At 43.0% G+C, this 16,577-nt stretch overlaps 1 protein-coding gene across 7 annotated transcripts in view; it reads left to right on the top strand.

The window, feature by feature from the left end:
- Positions 1-15,953, top strand: part of CNKSR3 (CNKSR family member 3) — an 83,953-nt gene extending 68,000 nt beyond the window's left edge. For 6 of the 7 annotated variants that reach the window (XM_040448825.1, XM_040448821.1, XM_040448828.1 and 3 more), the window contains 7 exons: positions 2,041-2,100; positions 6,947-7,015; positions 7,264-7,497; positions 8,207-8,331; positions 10,908-11,116; positions 11,615-11,704; positions 14,476-15,953. In XM_040448825.1, the coding sequence (XP_040304759.1) occupies positions 2,041-2,100; positions 6,947-7,015; positions 7,264-7,497; positions 8,207-8,331; positions 10,908-11,116; positions 11,615-11,704; positions 14,476-14,774 (1,086 nt within the window). In that variant the 3' untranslated portion in view covers positions 14,775-15,953. The remainder of the gene's footprint in view (positions 1-2,040; positions 2,101-6,946; positions 7,016-7,263; positions 7,498-8,206; positions 8,332-10,907; positions 11,117-11,614; positions 11,705-14,475) is intronic. The other variant, XM_040448824.1, reaches the window with a different exon arrangement.
- The last annotated feature ends 624 nt before the right edge of the window (positions 15,954-16,577 follow it).

Consider the following 16,577-nt stretch of genomic DNA (forward strand, 5'->3'; position numbering starts at 1 on the left):
TAGGTTTTAGGTCTTCAAAGTATACAAATAAATACAGTTTTTAAACTGTATTCTCGTATCTTGAAGGGATTGTTTTAACAGTTTTATTTTTAGGACTTAGTGCAAGGAGGTATAAAACATTTACACAAAGGAAAGATGGTCTCGGGGTACAAAACAACATCTGCTCTGAAAGTGTCTATTAGCACTTAGATGAACGTGAGAAGAGGTGGTTGAAAGAAATGATTTCTTAAAAAAAGTTCAGAACTGTTTCATAAATGATGTATGAGCCCTATTATAAAAACAGGCCCCCAGCATACAAACAGGTAGATACCTGGCTTCCTAGATCACAGATCTTGCAGTGTCTAGCATGCATCTGGTGTGATGAATTGCCTGAAAAATTTATTTTTATTTATTTTTTAATGTTTGTGTATTTTTTTTAATTTTTTGTTTTCAACATTTATTTATTTTTGGGACAGAGAGAGACAGAGCATGAACGGGGGAGGGGCAGAGAGAGAGGGAGACACAGAATCGGAAACAGGCTCCAGGCTCTGAGCCATCAGCCCAGAGCCTGACGCGGGGCTCGAACTCACGGACCGCGAGATCGTGACCTGGCTGAAGTCGGACGCTTAACCGACTGCGCCACCCAGGCACCCCAATGTTTGTGTATTTTTGAGAGAGAGAGTGCTCATGTGAGCGTGAGCCGGGGAGGAGTTGGGGGGAGGACTGAGGATCCGAAGCTGATTCTGTGCTGACAGCAGAGAGCCCGATGTGGGGCTCAAACTCAAAAACCGCGAGATCATGACCTGAGGTGAAGTCGGATGGCCAGCCAACTGAGCCACCCAGATGCCCCAGTTTGCTGAAATTTAAGTGGAAAAACCATGAGCCTCCTTGATGAGCCTGTAGAGGCTTTGAGTCTGAGAGAGCTGGGTTTAAATCCAAAGTCCTCAAGTGTCCTAACCACTTTACAGGTCAGTTTCCTCATCTGTCATAAGTGAATAGTAATAATTACTGCCTCACAGAGTTGTGGACGGTGTTCAATGAGATGATGGGTGTCAGGTGCCAGCTGCTGGGGCACAGTTCCTGTCAGTAGTTGGTGGCTGTGCAGGTACTGATGAGGATGAGGAAGAGGAGGAGGAGGAAGCATGAAGTAGTCTGTAGGTAGCTGTGGGGAGATACCAAGGCAGTCTCTCTCAGGAAAACAACAATCAACCAGATATCGACAAGTTCACTTTCTTAGCAAGTAGAAATATGCATGTTGAGTGTCAGCATTTGATGAGAGTCCCATTATAGTGTGGTGTAGTTGCTGAGCCGGGCAAGTCCAGGTTCAAGATGATTTCTGAGGAAGATCTACGTTATTGCAAATCTGATACCAGGGTGAGCAACTACTCTTGGCCCAGATTGCGAGATTTTGCTCTTTCCCCTCATCTTATAAAAGTTTCCTAAAAATGTTTTGTACGTGATCTATCCAACGGCGGAAATCTTTCCTCCATGATATGGCATTCACCCCTGAGTTTGCCTGTCAGGCCTGTCAGGAAGAGTGTATCTGTCTTTATGCTTCCCTTAAAATGGAGGCGTGCCTGTTTCTGGTTTACTCCCTAAGTGGTGTTTCTTAATAGTCTTTGTTCATATATCCTGGTCTGGGTTGTTGGTGGCTTCAGTGAGTCACCCCACAATGAGTGCCGATAGCAAATTTATCCAAATACATTGTGTCACCAGACAAAGAAGTGGTCAGGAGAGAACAGTCCCTGTTTGAAATGCCTCATTCATCCTGCACGTCTGAGAAGATGCCTTCTGAGTCCCCAGAGTTATGGCAAAATTCTGTGGGCCCAGTACACAAGTTCTCATACCAAAGAGATCTGGCTTCTGACTTCTTCCACTAGTGTTTCCATTTGTTAGCTCCCCTTCACTGCTTGTGGATCTTGTTTCACAATGTTTCAGAGTCTTAAAAATGAGTGTTGTTCTGAAGGGATTGCCTTTAATGTTTTATAAGATGAAGTCTCCCTGGCGGCCATGTTTCTAAATGTTGGAGTAATGAGTGAATATATTTGCGACTCCCTCTAGGGCATGTACATCAAATCAACCTATGATGGATTGCACGTGATTACTGGAACCACCGAGAATGTAAGTGCATATCCGTTAAATGTAAAAGCCATTGTGTGTTTAAACAAATTTGACACATAGTCCCTATACTTTTCATTTAAACGTGTGCCTCCTGTTTTATTATCTATAGTGAGAGTAGGGGTGCTGTTTTGTTTATTTCTGTTGCTAAGCACACTGCTTATCACCAGCTGTTGTAAATTTATTATTTAAATTGTCTTTTATTGCTGTTGTTCACATACCTTGCCCGGTTTATGCCCCCAACCCTTGTTAATTATTCCTGTTGCACCCTGGAAATGTTAACCCATAAATATAAAAACAGTGATATCTTTGTTGTTGAAAATCACTCTTACAGGAACTGGAATTGGTAGCTATATGTGTAAAATACAGTTTTTTGTTGTTGCTTAATGGAATTTATATGCGTCACCAAAGCAACTATTTCGAGACTGTTAGCACAATGTAGATTCTTTTTATAGAGTTGTGTTTTGTAGTATTTGATATGATATTGAAATTTAGTTCCCCTGCCCCGCACCCTAATCTTTTGAATAGAAAATGCAGGACTGTTTCTACTGTGAGAGTCTTTGTACACTGTTAACTTCCTTTTGGAAATGCTACTACATGAAAGGTTTTTCTTGAGCCCCTCAAACATTTTGAATTTGTAAAAAGTAGAGCTAATTGAATGCTTTCTTTTTTGCAACTTACAATATGGCTAGTTTTCGGTGACGTTGACGTGAAGCTAAAAATGTTTGAATAGCTTCCTGGATCTGTATGAAAGAAGTATGTGTCTGTGAAATTAATCTGCTATTTAATCAACTAAGACAAGAGGAAATAAATCCTAAAAATAGAAGAAACTTGGTAACTGCTTTTCTAATCCGGTGCAAATACATGTTGCATTTTGAACTTCAGCTGCTAGATCTTTAGATAAAATAAAATGGCATGGTCTTTGATGAGGGTTTGTGATGCAAGCTTGACTTTTGTAGCAGGAAAGAAATGGCATTGCTTAAGGCAGCCAGTGAAATTGAAATAAGGTGTGTGGTTCTGGGAGACGGTGAGTGAGAAGACGGTAGTATCTTGAAGCATTCTCTGTTGAGCGGCGGTGAAAACGCACTGACAAGCAGTAGGAATTTTTATAGCACATCACCCGATCGGCAGTAACAGCACAGGAAACTCTGGTTTTAGGTCAGGGACGGTGCAAAGGAGAAAACACATCACTCGTGACGCAGTTCATCCCTCATCCTTGTCAGAGACTTAGCGAATTTCAGCTGAACCATAAACAAGAACATACTCATGGACCATTCATTTCATTGTTTAGGAGCTGGGTGGATTCAGAGGGATGGTGACGGTCATGTGAGTTTTTAAAGAGTTGAAGTTTTGCATCTATCACTTGATAGTGACTGCATTATTTAACAGCCAGACCCGTATGGTTCCAGACTTTACCGGTCTTCTTAAAGCAGTTTTCATCTTGGATCAGCGTATAGCTCGCTATCATATTACTACCAGAAGGCACACATTTCTCCTCTTCAAACCACCCCCCTTCCTTTGGTTTTAAGGATGAGAGTTGAATGACAGACTGTCAACTTAACAAGCTGCTTTTGAATGACATGGAAGGTCAAATGCATGGATCCATTTCCTAGAATTGCTACCAGCCTCATAAGACTGGGTGAGAGATTCAGGGTTGACCTGGATATAGTCGATCCCATACAAGATCAAACTGAAGTCCTCCTGGAGACAGGTGGTTTCCATCTTGTTAAAGATGAAAAAAAGGAAAACTTGACTTATCCCATCTGGCAGTCCATTCGAAAATGTCGCTCATTGTTTTCAGTCACTCAGCTTGTGTTCACAGAGTACCTGGAATGTGCTAAATCTTGCAGATGAGGGTGGGAAGTTAGGTAAGAGCCCACTTCTCCAGGGTATCTCACCCTAAATGCTGGATATTTTACACATAAATGGCAGTAGAAAGTGAGAGCTCCCGGATGGCTTTCCAGCTAGCACTTAAGGTTGTTGTGACTTCAGAATCAGAATGTTTTAGTGGAAGCCTAGTATGGTGGGTGGTAGTGGACAGAAATCACCCACTGCATTCCTTTATTTCTCCATCTTGGACTCCAGGCTACAGCAATGACAGCAGACCATCTTAGGCCTACGGTGCATTTTGGGGTCGGGGCGGGGGGGACGTTACCTGAGAAATCAGGATCATTCCAAGGTCAGCCTAACAGTATCTAGTGATTCTCTTTGACTTCTTTTTTGATATTGTTCAACACCTTGAGAGGAGTCTTAACAGGATCCCATCCATACTTCTATTCCCCACCTCTGAGATGACGTGGGAATTAGATTAGCCTCTGAAGAATGGATGCATTCTTCTCCGGGTCATCACCCTTCTGCAGAAAACCAGAACAAGCATCATTTTTCAGTAGTCTGGCTCGTGGTGAAGATAGGCAAGAGCTACTGCCCCAGGAAGAATTTTGGTATCAAGCTCTCTCTTTACCAGTGTTCTGCCAAACACATCTCTTAGTCACCTGGTAAGACATTTGAGAAATGAATGCGTGAGGATCCCGAGGAAGGAAAGTCACTTCAGGTCATTTAGGCTTGTTTTTTAAGATTGCATATCTATAAACAGGAACTTCCTGACCTCTGGGTCATCTTTTATAAAGTGAAGATTACCTTAAATGAATCCCTGGCCAGGAAGATTATCTGGGCTGGACCGATTCTTTTTTTTTTTTTTTTTTTTAAAATATTTATTTATTTATTTTGAAAGAGAGCGCAAGCAGGGGAGGGGCAGAGAGAGAGAGGGAGAAGAGTCCCAAGCAGGCTCCACTCTGCCAGCACAGAGTCGGATGTGGGCTCGCTCCCATGAACCAGGAGATCATGACCTGAGCCGAAATCAAGAGTTGGATGCCTAACCAACTCAGCCACCTAGGTGCCCCATGGCTAGACTGATTCTGATCAGACTTAGCGAAGTTGGTCTGTAACTGAGGGTTAAGCATCTGACACGCAGGAACAAAAAGGAGCCTACACTCACTCACTTTTTTCTTTAAGTGTCTCAAGAGAAAGAGACTTGAAATAGACCATCTCCCAGAGGTACCCCCTGTGCTGGTCTCTCAGGTGAGGCACTGCTGGTTGTTATGGTCACAGGTTAAATGTTTTGAAAAATAACTGTCACAGTTACATGTTGGATCTAGATAAATCAAAGAGATTGCTTCTATAGTTTAATGCTGCTTGCTCATTTCTTGCTGAGCCCATCAGAACAGTTGAGTGAGAAGATCCAGCAAGGATGTCTTGGGTTTAGTTGCTGCCCTCCTGACTTCATTCAAAAGTGCTATCTATCTATCTATCTATCTATCTATATAATTTTTTTAATGTTTATTTATTTTTGACAGAGAGAGAGAGAGAGAGAGAGCGTAAGCAGGGGAGGGGCAGTGAGAGGGAGACGCAGAATCCGAAGCAGGCTCCAGGCTCTGAGCTGTCTGCCCAGAGCCTGATGTGGGGCTCGAACTCACAAACTGTGAGATCATGACCTGAGCTAAAGTCGGACACTTAACCGACTGAGCCACCCAGGCGCCCCAAAAGTGCTATTTTTAAAAAAATAATTATAAATGTGTTTGAAGATTCAATCAGTTACATAAGTTACCAAATAAAATACTCTGGCCTAGATAAGGTATGACTATAATTTGAAATGAAGGGTTTATCCTTTGCTTTTGCTCACAGGAGTTACCTTAAACATAAAGAGTGCTAGTTTCATTGATTGAACAAGAATATTATGAGCAAAATGTTTGACAAATAAATTACATCTAGATATTTATATACACACATATTATTTGGGGGAATAAAAATCTGGACTTCTAATACTGAAAAACACTCATTTAGAAATCAACATGAGGGGCACCTGGGTGGCTCAGTCGGTTAAGCGGATGACATCGGCTCAGGTTGTGATCTCGTGGTCCGTGAGTTCGAGCCCTGCGTCGGGCTCTGTGCTGACAGCTCAGAGCCTGGAGCCTGTTTCAGATTCTGTGTCTCCCTCTCTCTGACCCTCCCCTGTTCATGCTCTGTCTCTGTCTCAAAAATAAATAAACATTAAAAAAAAAAAAGAAATCAACGTGAAAATGAAAAAAATTTAAACTCATTTTCTCTGAAGAAATACATTTTCTATTGTCATCGTCTTTCTATTTTAATAGCATTGTGATAATGTGTAAAATAAGGTTGAGTAAACAAGGTTTAATTTTAATAATTGCTTAAAAGGAGATGGATGACAGAGTTACAGTGATGATCTTTACGTGGTAAGCAGTTGGTCAGCTTTTGTAAAATTAATTTTGATAGGGATATATGTAAGATATTTTTTAAAGTTTATTTATTTATTTTGAGAGAGAGAGAAAGAGGCAGAGTGAGAGGGAGAGAGAGAAGCCCAAGCAGGCTCCATGCTATCAGCACAGAGCCCTACGTGGGGCTCGATTTCACGAACTGTGAGATCAGGACCTGAGCCGAAATCAAGAGTCAGACACTTAACCAACTGAGCCACCCAGGCGCCCCTGTACGATATTTTTTAGGTGAACCAGCAGCTCTTATCAGTTTGTTGTGTCGACAGTGTGTCCTGCTCTTCCTGAGGGGCTAGATGAACCCAGCCGTTGCAGTTGACATTGCAGTGATCTGTACCAGCTGCCCACGCATCAAGTAGGGAAGTCAAGTGTCTGCCTGTGGGCCAGACTCTACAGACCGTGTAGTTTCAGGGTCATCTCGTAAGCGCGCCGTGTGATAGTTCTTGAGAAAATCGTGTTCCCGTTGCTGTTTGTCTGCAGAAGAAAGAAGAAAGAAGAAATAGAAGCAGAAAGAAATAGAGGGTTGAAAAACTAAGACAGGTCTCTCTGTTTGTTCTTAATAGTCTCCTGCAGACAGATCTCAGAAGATTCATGCTGGTGATGAAGTCATTCAGGTTAATCAGCAAACTGTGGTGAGTTTGTTCATCGAGACGAAGACTTTTAATATTCCCCTCTAGAACTTTCAACTAAATCCAAAGCCATTTTCCTTGAATTTTTTTTAATTTGCAATTTATATCCAATTTTCCGTAATTTTAAGTAGTGCTAAGATGAACATCTTGGTGTCTGTTTGCTCGCTCCTGATTTCCTTGAAATAAATTCATAGCTCTGATTTTTCATTATTCCTGAGTGAGTCCCTTTTCCTCATTTTCCTTCTTTGAAGGTGGGATGGCAGCTGAAAAATCTGGTGAGGAAGTTGAGGGAGAATCCTACTGGCGTCGTATTACTGCTTAAGAAGCGTCCCACGGGCTCTTTCAACTTTACCCCTGCCCCCCTGAAAAACCTACGGTGGAAACCACCGCTGGTGCAGGTATCCGTTACTGGTTGTGAACTTCACCTGGTGTCAGCACGTGAACAGCGTCATCGTTGTTGGCCTACAGAAGTGACAAAATTGAAGGTCTCACCCAAGATTTTAAAAAATAGGTCCTTCGAGACCAATAACATGATTAAAATTAAGCTGCCAGGGTTTAAAGTTTTTAAAATTAACTTATATGTATGTGTATATGTATATATAATACTAAGTAGCATAGAGTTGTGTACTTCCTGCGTGGCAAGCAGTGAGCTAAGCCTGTTATGTGTATTGTGTCACTTAAGTCACCCTGTGTTGGTACTATTCTTGTCCCCATTGATTCCCATCTTTATAGATGAGGCACAGAGAAGTTGAGTGGTTTGCCCAGAGATACACAGCTAATAAGAGCCATAGCCAGAATAGTACACAGACTGAGTCCCAAGCCCATGCTCCTAGTCAGTGATAGCATCGTTAGTGGTTTGTATGAACTAACACATTTAATCTGTGCGGCAGCCCTGTGCAGGACCTCCTGCCAGCATGTCTGGTTTTTGAGGAGGAAACTGAGGCATGGTATTCAAGTGATTTGCTCAGAGCTAGAATTCTGACCTGGCTCCCAAGCCTCTACTTTTTACTGTGCTTCCAGTCTTTCAAAACTCCCAGTGAATTCTGACTGTCTCAAAGAATACAAATGGAGTGTCGCTAATGGCTGTGAACACACGAATGACCTCAGTCCCCGGTGTTACTTTTGGGGAAGGAGAGTTAACCAAGAATAATCTCTTAAGTTTACTTCCACCCTTTGCACTGGCTTCCGTTTCAGACCTCACCTCCACCCACAACAACCCAGTCCCCTGAAAGCACAATGGATACCTCGCTGAAGAAGGAGAAGCCCGCCATCTTGGATCTTTATATCCCTCCTCCACCAGCCGTTCCCTACTCGCCCCGGTACGTCACTGTTCCTCTTGGCGGTGTGCGCGTCTCCTGTGCCTGGAGATTCTCAGTGGTGGTGTGCAAGCTGTGAGGGTCTCGAGGGGAGAAGTTGCTGAACTCCTGTGTGACAGCAGGGAGTCTTGAGATTGCAGTTTTCACAAGTGTGATCCTTGGTGTGGGCGTGGAAGGGCTGAGTGAAGGGGGTCAAAAAGTCCCAACTTCTAGTTATAAGATAAATAAGCTGTGGGATGTAATGTACAGCATGGTGACTGTAGTTAACAGTATTCTATTTTGTATTTGAAAGTTGCTGAGAGAGGACATTTGTAAAGTTCTCATAGCAAGAAAAAAAGAATTTGTAACTATGTGAGGTGATGGATGTTAGTGGAACTATTTCTGGTGATCATTTCTCACTATGTGTGCATATCAAGTCCTTATGTTGTACACCTACAACTAATACAATGTTACATGTCAACTATATCTTAAAACTGGGGAACATGTGTGATCCTTTAGGTGGAAGTGTAGGCATGGATCCAGGGTTCATGGGTCTTGACGCTGTGCGGTTATGTGGGAGCGGGCTCTTTGTGAAAGCGTGTGCTCCAGGAATACATTGTTTTGGCTCCTCCTGGGATATGAGAAGGGGCTGTTTGGGGATCCCTGAAGCTGAAGTTTCATTAGGTATTAGGTAAATCATCTCTGGGGAGGAAGATAATAAATATTTTTGGGACATGAATTACGGTTACAGCTTTGTTTTGCTGAGAGAGAGGTGTTCTTCATGGGACTTAAAAAATGTGAATGTAGGTATGATGCTCTGTATTTGTGCATGCATGTGTACTTGTGTGTGCCTATTATAAATTCTAAAAGTCGGTGCCCTCTTAATTGTTACATGGTCAAATTAGCTGCTATATAGAGGATCATTTAGGTGTGAAATACAAGTTTATTTATATCAGTTGACGTATTTACAGAGATTTTGGCTCATTTATTCAACGTATGTTTACTGAGTATAGGGCCAGAATCACCAACTTACACAAAATAGATGTGGTTCTTGCCCACAGAGAACTGCCAATGTCTTAGTCAACTGTTCAAGAGTAAATTGAGAACTATATAATCATGCTATAATATTTCATAAGACAAACTTCAGGCTGAACTTAACAGTGATATATTACTTTATATTGGAGCTTTTTGTTGGTTTGTTTTTGTTTTAAGCTAGTATTTGATTCTATTGTGTCTCTCCCGTGGGCGCAAAGAAGAATTAACATCATTTTCCTGTCCCTGGTTTTGGGTTGCCCGGAGCTTAGTACAGCATACAGAATTTCTCTTAGGCGATCAGAGGCATTCTGGTTAGTAGACGGAACTCTTCCCTGCATTCACAGACCAGAGCCATGTGGTCGCAGGATGTTAAGTGTATTTAAAGTGACAAGTACTTGCCTTTGCACACGGAGAACACAGTTTCACTCATGACCAGGGCATAGGTTGTTTCAGCAGAAACTGGGAGGTCCCCCCCCCAAACCCCCAATCTGAATGTTCCCATCTGGGTCTCAGCAAAGGGTCACAGAAGCAGTGGTAGGAAAAAGGTTATGTACATAGTAAAGGGGAAAGGGAAGTGGAGCTTTTTATCTGCTTGGGGGGACACACACGCACACTCACATGAGCGCACATGTACACACACACACGTACACACCATCAGTGAAGGAGACTTTCTGAGGAATGAACCCTGCAAATGGTTATGGAGAGTGAGTGGCTGAGTCTTGAAAGCTTTGTGGATGGGGAAGTTAGATTCCAGGTTTGAAAGTATAGAAGGAGATGGGCTCATAGGAGGGAAGGGGGTACACACAGGTGGGAGGTTCATTGGAAATAGCAGGCAGGCAAAGCTGATCTTGAGATCGGTTTTGGACTCAGTTGCTGTTGTATTTTGTCTAGTAGTTTTTGCAAGATCACCTAATAGAATTTTCTAAATGCAAAAAATTTAACTAGTAACTCGGATTCAACTAAAATTAATTTCAAGTTTTATAAAAGCTGACATTTAAAAAGAATTAAGTTGGAATGGTTAATCCAACACTTGCTAGTTTCTGTGCTGAGTTCAGAAAATAGACACTCTCCATTGGGAATTATGAAGGTGCCTTTGTGTTTTTTGACATAATTTTCAAATCTAACAATTCCATTACACATCAAGTGTCTTCTTTGCTGGATCTTGGCAAAGATACTACTTTAGGCACCAGAAAAATGGCTCTATATACCCTAACTAGTGATTTCTGTAAGAAATAGGAGATTTCAGTTATAGGATAGAAGTACAGGGAAAGCAGAGCTGTCTTTTCAAAGGTGTATTTCTGCTGCTTAAACACCTATGAAAAGAAATTTCATTTTCCTTTATTTAGTAGGATCATGCTATTTACTCTTATTTAATAGGATATCTGTTAAGGGGGGGTTTACTGAGGGGGTTACTGAGATTGGAAAAGTAATGTTTTTTTTTTTCTTCCAGTGGAAAGGAAGATTTAAATTGTCTTATGTGTATGTACTGGAGGAAGTATCTCCTGTAATTCATCTGTATGAGAGGATCTTTGTAAGCAACTTAATTATTGCCCACTGTCTTCCAGGGATGAGGACGGGAGTTTTCTTTATGGAGGATTCAGTAAGTGTAAACAGCCCTTGCCTGGACCTAAGGGCTCAGAGTCCCCAAATTCCTTCTTGGACCAGGAGAGCCGAAGACGGAGATTTACCATCGCTGATTCTGATCAGTTGCCCGGGTATTCGGTGGAAACCAATATTCTGCCCACAAAAATGAGAGAGAAAACACCGTCTCGTGGTACATCTCTGGGTGTTTGTTTTGTTCTGCCATTTGTTTTCACTTCCCTCCCCGCCCCCTTCCTTATTTGGAACTGTTGGATGAATTTGGCAGACTTGAAGGGTAATCTGAGGAAAACATAAACCTCAATGAAATTCTAAGTATGAGACCTTTATTCGTCTCTCTCAAGTGAAGCCTTGTTGAATCATTACTCTCTGCCTGGCATCAAAGCCCAGCGGAGTGAGATCATGTTACCGTTTTAACTTTCAGTGCCTGCGTTTTAACTTGGAGCTGCTTTGCTCTGTAGACACACAACACTTAAGTGCAGCCCGCCTCTGCCTAATCGCTTGCCGTGGAAATATGATGCTTTAAAATACTTTACTTATTTTAAAATAATGTTCTTGCTTATGGGTACGTGAGTGTGATATGGGGGAGTCTTAAGTTATAAATAAAAGGAAAGATTCTCTGAAGTCCCCCAAAGTCTGACAACTTACCACGTTCCTTCCCCTTCCTCCAAAGGCAAGCCCCGGCCTTTGTCCATGCCTGCAGACGGGAGCTGGATGGGGATCGTGGACCCTTTTGCCAGACCTCGAGGTCATGGGAGGAAGGGTAAGTTTAAGCAAACCAAAAAACACCCACAGGAGTCAAAAGAGCCAGGGCCTTTGTTGCAACCCTCTTCCTCGCTGTCCTGTAATAACCACGTAGAGGACCTGGCCTGAGTCCCGTCTTCTCATCTCTGAAGTCGGGGTGCTGAATCTCTAAGGCCCTGCCTGTGTCTGGAATGGCAGAATTATATACTCCTAGTTAGTGCCTATGAATCTCCTAATTAGCATTGTGTGCTTTAAAAGGCTGTGGAGGGGCGCCTGGGTGGCTCAGTCGGTTAAGCGTCTGACTTGGGCTCAGGTCATGAGCTCACAGTTCGTGAGTTTGAGCTCCACATCGGGCTCTGTGCCGACAGCTCAGAGCCTGGAGCCTGTTTTGGATTCTGTGTCTCCCTCTCTCTCTGCCCCTCCCCGACTCATGCTCTATTTCTCTCTCTCTCAAAAATAAATAAAACATTTAAAAAAGTTGTTTTAATGGGCTGTGGACATTGATGGTCTGTAAGTTTCTAAATAAGCAGAAATCTACATTATTCACTAAGCAATCTCATTCTGAATTTTATGACTATTATTTTTGGAATCTCTTTGATTTTTAGTGAATAGACATGGATTTTTTTTTCCCTCCCTAAATCCTTCTTGTGTTAAAGAGTAATTACCATTGGAAAATAAATTGTGTGAATTCCTCTTGTAATCAAAGTTACTGGTTATTACACTAGTCTTGAGGGAAACGTTTTTAAATAAATTCTTATTTTTTTTGCCAAATGATTTGATTATCAGCACTGGCAAGACATTCTAGCATTGTTCGTGTGTTGCTGAAACAAAGAATAGGTGACAAGTTCAAGTGGAGTAGACCTTAGATAGTCAAAGGAAGAAGAAAAAAGTTCGGGAGGCTCAACTTCCCAAGTGGTCAACCCCTCACTGGGGTTGGAGGGGGAGGGAGGGTCAGCCCCTCCCTGAGACCTGGTAGAGTTTGTCACTTAGGTGTCTGAATCACTTGGAAAAGGGAGATGTCCGTGTCAGGTCCTAGATACCCTTAATTGGCATGTGAAAATCTGTGGAGCAGTCAGCAGGTGGCAGGCCTGTCCTTTGTTTAGATTTAGAAACTTCAACATATTCGTTGCCATTCTCTTAGGTTTTTAATCCCCAGTTTAGCCCTTTATTTCCTGTTAGTATTGAGAGAGAGAGGTGATGGGAGAGTTAAGCCCGGAAATGGAGACGCACTTGACCTCCTATCTCACCTTCTGTATTTTTGTTGTATGATCATTTTAGAATGAAAAGGTGTCTATCTGCACAAGGGGCACTTAAAAGAAAAAGCCACTTTATTGAGAGAGAAGTCACATACCATACATCTGCTCGCTCTGTTGAGTGTACAATTCAGAGGTTTTTCATTCATTCACAGGGTTGTGTGTCCATCAGCACTAATTCCAGAATATTTTATCACCTGCAAGTTGTCGTTCCCCATTCCCTCCTTCCTTAGCTCCTGGCAGCTGCTAATCTACTTTCCGTCTCTACGGATCTTCCTACTCTCAACATTTCAGATAAATAGACTCCTATGATACGTGGTTCTTTGAATATGGGCACTTTTTTTTTTTTTTCAAGTTCATTTATTTTGAGAGAGAGAAAAAGCACGAGTCAGGGAAGGGCAGAGAGAAAGGGAGAGAGAGAGAGTCCCAAGCAGGCCAAGCACTGTCAGCACAGAGCCCAATGCGGGGCTTGAACCCACAAATTGCAAGATCATGACTTGAGCCAGAGGCTCAGAGCCACCCAGGCTCCCCGACAACAGGCACTTCCTGAAAGTAACTTCCGCTTCAAATACAAAAGCAAAACAAGTACATTGAAAAACATCTAGAAGGTCCGAGAACATAAAACTCAACTGTAATCTGCTTCCCCAACCTAGAAATAATCACTCCGTTTTCTAATGTTACACACTTAGAAAAAAGGTGCGAAGTGGAAGAAACAGGTGTTTGACAATACTGTGAAAGGTGACTTATTTAAAACATGGGTATTTTCTATAATGCCTGCATTTGGCAGTCCATCTTGTGGCCATAGCACATATTTATTCGGTCTGCTGTTGTTGGACATGTAGCTTATTTTTGTGCCCCCCTGCCCCATCCCACAATTATGAATGATACTTCAATAAGCATCTTGTACCCAGATCTTTGTACATTTTTAGGAGCAGAATTTCGGGGTCAAAAGAATGCTACATGTTGCCAAGGTGCCCTGCATTTTCGGTGTCTATTCAGTTTCTTAACTACCCCCTACCCCCATCCCAGGAGCTGCCTGTTGGCATTTAGGCCGGGACCATTCTTCCTGGTTCGGAAATGTCTTAAGGATGGCAGAGCGTGAGAATCTTTGAATGCTATCTACTAAAGGTGAAGAGTGCTGGCCTCTTCCTAGAGGGTGACAGTCAAAGGCACCCCTACCTTTCTAAGTTCTCTACGCTTCAGAGTAAGAACCACCGTTCTGGACGTGCTGCAGGCCTTGAACAAGGCCTTGGAGAAGGGGTGATAGAATGATACAGCCCTTTCACTCTGGTTATGAAAGTTCTTAACACTGGTAGGGAAGTGAGGGCCCTCTGCTCTGCCTTTGTGTTGCCTCTCAGGAGTGAAAGCAGCCTATGATGGACTCCTTCCATTTCTGCTCTCTGAGCATCCAGTGGGGGTGGGCCTGGCTGTCTGTGAGGCGCCATAGCCCATCCCTGGGAGGAGGGCATCAGAGGTCTGAGCAGGCCGCCCAGTGGATGGTTATTTTAATGGACTTGTGGGCCTTGTCTGAAAACAGGTGAGGACGCCCTCTGCCGGTATTTCAGCAATGAGCGGATCCCTCCCATCATCGAAGAAAGCTCCTCGCCCGCATACCGTTTCTCAAGGCCCACAGGGGAGAGGCAGCTGGTCCGAGGCGCAGACTATGTCCGAGGGAGCAGGTGCTACATCAGTTCCGATCTCCACAGCAGTGCCACGATTCCATTCCAGGAGGAAGGGACCAGAAAGAAGCCGGTGGCCGCGGCGGCCAAGTCCTCCTCTACAGAACCGTCCCTGCTGGTCAGCTGGTTTACCCGCCTGAAACTGTTGACTCACTGAACCCTGCCCTCCCTGGACTCTTCCCTGTCTCCTGTTCCCAAGTGCCTTGCTTCCTCAGTTGACAACCTCTTCTGGTTTTCATCCACAGTATTACGTAGTGACCTTATGCAATTTCATTGTTGTTTTTTTCTTTTGGAAGTTGTATACTGCCCTTCTTGGAATCTCAAAGTCATTGGATGGGAACAGATCCAGAGGATCTTAGGTGTTGGCTTGTGGAGTAGAGTCGGCTTTTCTTGCTTCCTTAGAGTTGGAACACAGAGATGCTATATAAACTGGGGCCTTGGCCAGGGATGGTATGGCCATTATGAGGCCATTGTCAGCTTGGGAGGTGGGGCTAAAATTGGTGGCCGTTGTCACACAGATGTGTTGGTTTGTGGTCCAGCTTCTTCACCTGAAAGAAAGCCAAGGGAGAATACATGTTTGTGTTGATTTTTCAAGCTATGTACTGTATTCGTAAGTGTAGCAGCTTTGACTTTGAAATAACATGTAGCATGTATTTCATGCTGTTTCAAAGAAGTGGGTTAAGTGTAGGCCTGTTACACTTGGTCATACCCTTGTCATAACCATCTCCGTAGATAAGTCAATTAATGCAGAAACACGTGAACACATTTAGATAGGGCTTATTACACACAAAGAAGTTCATGGTTATTTGTGAGGGGGGTGTTATACGTTATTGTCTTTAAGGGAAAGAAGCTATAAGATTTGCTGACAGCCAAAGTATCATGCAGAAAAATGAAGCAACAATATTTAGGTTTGTGAGAGACACATCAGTTTGCATTTTGACTGTTTAATGCCTGTCTTCCAGAAAAAAAAAGGCAGTTCTTCAAAATTGTACATATTTCCTAAATAGAAATCTCTTGGAAAGTCTCACGGTCACTCATTTTCAACTAGCATCAGGTATTTTGGAAAAGTGTGTCTGGATATTAACTCTTGTTTAAACTGAATGTATGATATTTTGTTAGAACAGAAAAGTACTATCTTGTTAATTTAAGTGTTTTAAATATAGTTGTATATTTTTCTTACTCTTAGTCACATGTAATTTGAAATATCTTTGTTTTGCGTCTTACATGAAGTTAATGAAAAAGAGTGTTCAAGGTGTTTTCAGATTTATAAGTGACCACTGTGGCCGATGCCAGTGTGGGCGCTATCGTTAAAAAACAAAATAAACCTTCCCAGGCATTTTGGGATTTTTATGGATTAGAACTGGGGGGGGCGTTGAGGACACGCGGTACAGTAACATTACATTTGGGAACTTTTCCGAGGTATGTTCCTGGGCAGAGCTGGTATCCCTTCCTCAAAAACACGCCCCTCCCCACACACACCCCTCGAATTGTTTACTTTGCTGAACTGCCTGAAATTCAGCAAATTAGAGATTTCCCAGAGTTACTAAACATCTTCCTTTTAGAATGCCTCTGGTGGGGCTAAGGGGATTGCATGCATTCCGGCTCTTTTCCTGTCGGCCTCTGAGGGAGTTTCAGCAGAAGGAGGCTGAAATGTGTGATTCTGAGGCTTGGAATGTGTGATTCATTGGGTGCTTTAAATACAATGTAAGGGCCGAGCACGGGGGTGCGGGAGGTCTGGTAACAGGGCTCTGGAGACTAGCAGGCAGCTATGGAAAAGGAGGAGCGCCAGCCCTGGCCCATTTTACCGTTAGCTTGGGCTGGCTTTATGCCCAGAGCAGGGATGGCAACACTTCCTCTCCCTCCCTGGAGTTAGGAGGGTTCTTAGTGCTGAAGTGCAGCTGGGGAATGAGTTAAGTAAATTTTGGAGGTCTTAGCTGGAGGTTGGCCCCCTTTGGAGAAA

This window comes from Herpailurus yagouaroundi, unplaced genomic scaffold (genome assembly GCF_014898765.1).
Source record: "Herpailurus yagouaroundi ecotype Mexico unplaced genomic scaffold, PumYag 198, whole genome shotgun sequence".
Taxonomy (NCBI): domain Eukaryota; kingdom Metazoa; phylum Chordata; class Mammalia; order Carnivora; family Felidae; genus Herpailurus; species Herpailurus yagouaroundi.